General features: G+C 39.2%; 1 protein-coding gene across 1 annotated transcript; it reads left to right on the forward strand.

Moving 5' to 3' along the window:
* Nucleotides 1-819: 819 nt before the first annotated feature.
* On the forward strand, nucleotides 820-2,323 carry LOC114841617 (leucine-rich repeat-containing protein 15-like). Its single transcript, XM_029126669.1, has one exon. The coding sequence runs from the start codon at nucleotides 820-822 to the stop codon at nucleotides 2,098-2,100; it is 1,281 nt and encodes a 426-aa protein (XP_028982502.1). The 3' UTR covers nucleotides 2,101-2,323.
* Nucleotides 2,324-5,299: the final 2,976 nt, after the last annotated feature.

A 5,299-nucleotide genomic window follows, 5' to 3' on the forward strand; every position in this document is an offset into this window, starting at 1 on the left:
CAGATCGCAATCAGTTGAGGATTCAATTTTCAATCGATTGGCAACCGTTTCATCCCTTCGTCCTCATTAGGGAAGGAGAAATTGATTGTTATATTAAGGGCAGGATTCCGCCGCCCGTCGGCGTTTCGAACTGCGGTAGGTTTCCCTCACCTACTCGACAGCGAACATCACCGCTTGCTCCGCCCTCCGATTCCCCCATACGCGTTCCCCCCCACTCTACGCCGTTATCGACGCTCTCACACGCTCCCTGTTTTACTTACAGGTACGTACTCAAAATTAGTTCTGCGCCACCGCTACGAAATTTTGCGGTTGAAGCGTTTCCATAGGCGCTAGCAATCTCCCTTATAATCTCTGGTATCAGCATGTTCAACCACGGCAATAGATCCGGGGAATCCCTTCGGTTCCTGCAACACCACGGACAACGAAGACCAGGTTGTGTGCAAAATGGCCGCAAATTCGACCGTTCTGGTTAGAGTCACTCTGCTTCCATGGAAATACATTTACCCAGAGCATCCCAACACATCAGTAATTGATTTGACTGTTTACCCCGCTGATAATTCCACCACTACACCGCCCATAGGGAGATTCTCCATGGGAGCATTGCAAAAATCCACTATACTGAGGTCTGTAGATGTGAAGCACGTAGAATTACACAGAGATTTTGATTTACCAAGAAACCACAGCATCGAGCGTGTTAACCTAATCGATAATAACTTAACGGCATTCCCTACAAACATTACCAACCGAGATGACCTAAAGGTCATTCTGATAAAAAATCAAAAAATCAGGGCTTTATCTCCCAATTCGTTCACCGCAATAATGGCCAACCTGGAGACACTTAGTTTAGAGGATATTCAGCTGGAGGAAATCGAGCCAAACACTTTCACGCAATTGAGTAACCTGAACCATCTGTCCTTGCCGGAAAATCACTTGAATGTTCTCCATTCTGACATGTTTACTGGTCTTAATCATTTGACATGGCTTGACTTGACAAACAGTCAAATCCGTGCAATAGAGCCTGGAACTTTCGCCAATATATCAGATACACTGGAGTATCTCAATTTAGCCGGTAATCAGCTGAAAGTAATTGAGCCAAAGATTTTCACGCAATTTAGCAAACTAGCCTTTCTGATCTTGTCCCAAAATTCCTTGGAGATTCTAGCTCCTGATATGTTTGCTGGTCATTTGGTGACTTTGGATTTGGATTTTAACCAAATCTATACGATAAAACCTAGAACTTTCGCCAATATATCAGATACACTGAAGTATCTCTATTTAACCGGTAATCAGCTGAAAGTAATTGAGCCAAAGACTTTCACGCAATTGAGCAAACTGAAGGATCTCGACTTAGAAGGTAATCAGCTGACAAGCATCGAGCCAAAGACTTTCATGGAATTGAGCGGCCTGAGAATCCTGGACATGAAGAAAAATTACTTGAAGGTTTTATCTCCTTATATGTTTGCCGGTCTTGATAATTTGTACCGCCTTAAATTGGGCGGTAACCAAATCCATACGATAAAACCTGGAACTTTCGCCAATATATCAGATACACTGAAGTATCTCTATTTAACCGGTAATCAGCTGACAAGCATCGAGCCAAAGACTTTCATGGAATTGAGCGGCCTGAGAATCCTGGACATGAAGAAAAATTACTTGAAGGTTTTATCTCCTTATATGTTTGCCGGTCTTGATAATTTGTACCACCTTAAATTCGGCGGTAACCAAATCCATACGATAGAAGCCGAAGCTTTCGCCGATATAAAAAATAGCTTAACGAAGCTCAATTTAGAATATAATCAGCTGGAAGTAATCAAGCCAAATACTTTCACGCAATTCCGCAAACTGAACAGCCTGAGAAGGTCGGGAAATCGCTTAAAGATTCTAGCTCCTGGTATGTTTGCTGGTCTTGATAATTTGGTCTCTCGTTTCTTGGAGAATAACCAAATTCATACGATAGAAAATGGAACTTTCACGCAATTCAGCGGCCTGAACACTCTGGACTTGACGAGAAATAACTTGACGGTTCTACATCTTGACATGTTTGCTGGTCTTGATCGTTTGGAAAATCTTCTCTTGTTGGATACCCAATCGATACGATAAACCTTGGAAGTTCTGGCAGTTTTTCTCTTCTTCAAAAAGTCTTTCCTGATGTGGACTTGCTGAATGACCTTTCGAGACTTCCTAAGGGACTTAATAAACGCAGGGTTACTTATGTGATGGGTGATGGAACCATAATAATGCAATTTAAACGCGAAGAATTTTTTTTTGTATTGAACGGTCTTCAGGCGGAAATTCCTGCACACGGATTCCATTAAATATCAGAAGTGTGTTAATTTAAAAATGTAGTTTTAAAATAAATTCTTTTGAAACACTTTATTTTCTTTTTATATAAATATACCTTATTGAGTATGAAGAGTTTGGCCGAGAGATAATGAATAAACAACCGCACGAAATTGTAGACTTGCTCTTGATTACATCATGAGCTTATTCTCTGGATGAGTGTTAGGATAATCGGGCGAGGAAGACATGTCGGAGGTGAGGCGGAGGGGTTTCTATTGTTTTCCTGCAGAAAACCAATCGCTGAACAAAAAAAATTTTCCCATTCAGATTCGAAATTCAAGCAATATTAGGGAGTATCTCCGGTTAAAAATTGTTTTTGGAGCTAATCAAATTTATTTGTATCTGTCCACGCATTGAATGGTTTTCAGATTGTTTTTTTTTTTAATAAGTGAAAAAATATTAATCTATGCGAAAAAGTGGCAACATTGTCGGTAGTTTTTTTTTCACCAGGACCTGGTACCACTGGCTCGAGGGAGCTCCAATCACAACGCTTCATCGCTCTCTCTCAAGAGACGTTTAAATTGACCGCACTACCCCCACCCGATCGATACTTGGGACGTTCCCAAGCAGCACAGTTCTGGAGGGTATCTGCAAGTATACCAAAAAGGCTGTCTAATGTCTGTCCAAAAAGGTAACTTGTGTCTAGAAGTTACCTAGAAGTTAACTAAAAGTTATCGTATGACTGCAAGATACCTTTTGGACGGACATTAGTCAGGCCTTTTGGTATACTTTCAGATATCTTTCGCAAGGTTTGTTACTTGGGGTTGGGCGTTTGGGCTGCGTGCGCAGAAATTTCATTATTCAGTACTTTTTTCGCTATTATTAATAAACAATGCTCCTAGGCGACAATTTTTTCACTCAAAAAATCATTAATCACATGTTCTAAATGTGTCTAAAGTTTCATGACTTTGGCTGCTTTTTTTCCTTGGGTTTTGCCGTTTTTTTTTGTGATTTCCAAAAGATCACGGGTTAAATTACCACTTTTTCAAAAATTCATAATAAATTAACCATGTTCCCCAGCAGTCTGAAACTTTGCCACGCCTTTTCCATCATTTAAAGAATACCTAGAAAAATAAAAGAGAAAAATGGCTGCTTTTTTTCTAACCCCCGGGCTCGCCCGATTATCCTTAATAGATTATCATTTTATAGATTAATTTATAGTGCACATTAACTCCAGTTATGGAAATGAGAACAGAAAATCTGACCTGTGAAGCATAAAAATGAATTGAAATCAGCAATTTCACGATCATTGATTGCGCTGAGGGAAACGATCTGCCAGACTGCTTTCGCCAGAATCATGGGCCATAATTCATTCGTATTCTGCGTACTCGGAAGCAGTGGCATGCCGTCGTAGCCCTGGGGGATGGTATCATCCACGGGGAAACATCTCCAGAATCCCATGAAGAAGAGTTTTACCATTTATTTACCTAATAGACAACAGTATAATCATTACACGTATGATATAATTTGACAGACAAGCCTGGCGAATTCGCTAGACAATTCTATTCAAACATTTCAATAGAATCCGTAGAAAACTAATAGAAAGTTTAACAGAAATCAAATTGAATTGTAAAATTGATGTTGTTCAGCTACCGTTGGGGTTTAGTTGAGGATTATGTTCAGATTCCTTCAGAGATTTGATTGGGGAGTAAATGTGATGCCATCCCTGCCACCTTTTGCCTCCCACCTCATGACAGTAATTCAATATTTTCTCTGTTGAACAAAACCACTTGATGAACTGTTGAAAAACATCGAAAATACTCTAAAAATTCATGAATTATTTCCCATTTCTTCGACTTCCGGTATTAACTGGCGTTTTGTATGCAATTTTTTACAGCTGAGTAGTTTGGCGAAAAGTCAAATGAGTTTATGACGGTCTTCTCGGAGGTCACAAGTGTCGACCCAAGACCATGTGCTAGGCCTAGGCCATAAATCATAGGTCTACTGTCCTCCGTCCTCCCAACCACTGCATTCACTCGCTGCAATCGAAATAATCAACATGACACGATTATAATTTTATCAAAATAGAATAGCAGACATCGAAGTTATGGGGTTTTGGCAGTGGTAATAGAAAATAGCAATTTTAACGTTGTCCACGGACATCAAAAATCCATTTGTGTTTTTCCGATGATGACCTCTTCCGTAACTTCACTGATTCATTCTCATTAAGATGATACGATAATTTCGATAGAATTTGTGCATATTTTCGCCGAGTTAAAGGGAAACCCGACGACCTTGATGTTTTCCGCGGTGACCGGAAAATCAATTTTTCTGTCGACAACAAAATTCGTTTGACTTCCGGTATCGTTACCACGACTCTGTTTTTAACTGTAAACTATTGACGAGCACCCTATCAACCAATGAAAAAAGTTTGAGTACAATTGAAAGATGGCAAATATTCCAAAAATCGATGTTTGTGGGTAAGAGGCCCAAATTTTGATGTTTAATTTAACAAAAAAATTCATTTCACACCCGGTATCGTGGCCAAGATTTCATTTTCAGCCTTGAACTGCTTCTAGGTACCCTATCAACTAATGAACAAAGTTTCAGCGAAATTGAAAGATGGAAAATATTCCAAAAATGGATGGTTATGGGTGAGAGGCTCAAATTTTGATATCCAAGTTGACGAAAAATTCTTTTGACTCTCGGTGTCGTTGCCACAATTTTGGTCCTGAATGTAAACTGTTCCAAGGCGAAAAAGTTGCATTCGAATTTTGCTCGTTCGCTCCCATTGACGCAGCACTTAGAAAATATTGATCCAAAATTGTTTTTTTTTGCTCTTTCATGATCATCTTTCTCTCTACATTCTTTCTCTCTTTTCCCTCTAATCTACACCGAATCTGAAAACTAGGATATTAAAAAATTTTAATTAATTTAATCTGAAAGATGAATTTAGGAGACAATAAAATAAAATAGCGTAACATAATTTAATATTATAACAATATTTCTATAATATTCT

This window comes from Diachasma alloeum, unplaced genomic scaffold (genome assembly GCF_001412515.2).
Source record: "Diachasma alloeum isolate Michigan unplaced genomic scaffold, Dall2.0 Dall_scaffold_01177, whole genome shotgun sequence".
NCBI classification, from domain to species: Eukaryota; Metazoa; Arthropoda; class Insecta; order Hymenoptera; family Braconidae; genus Diachasma; species Diachasma alloeum.

What these genes read in the sequence shown, in the direction of transcription:
- LOC114841617 (XM_029126669.1), top strand. Translation starts at nt 820, where the DNA reads ATGGCCAACCTGGAGACACTTAGTTTAGAGGATATTCAGCTGGAGGAA.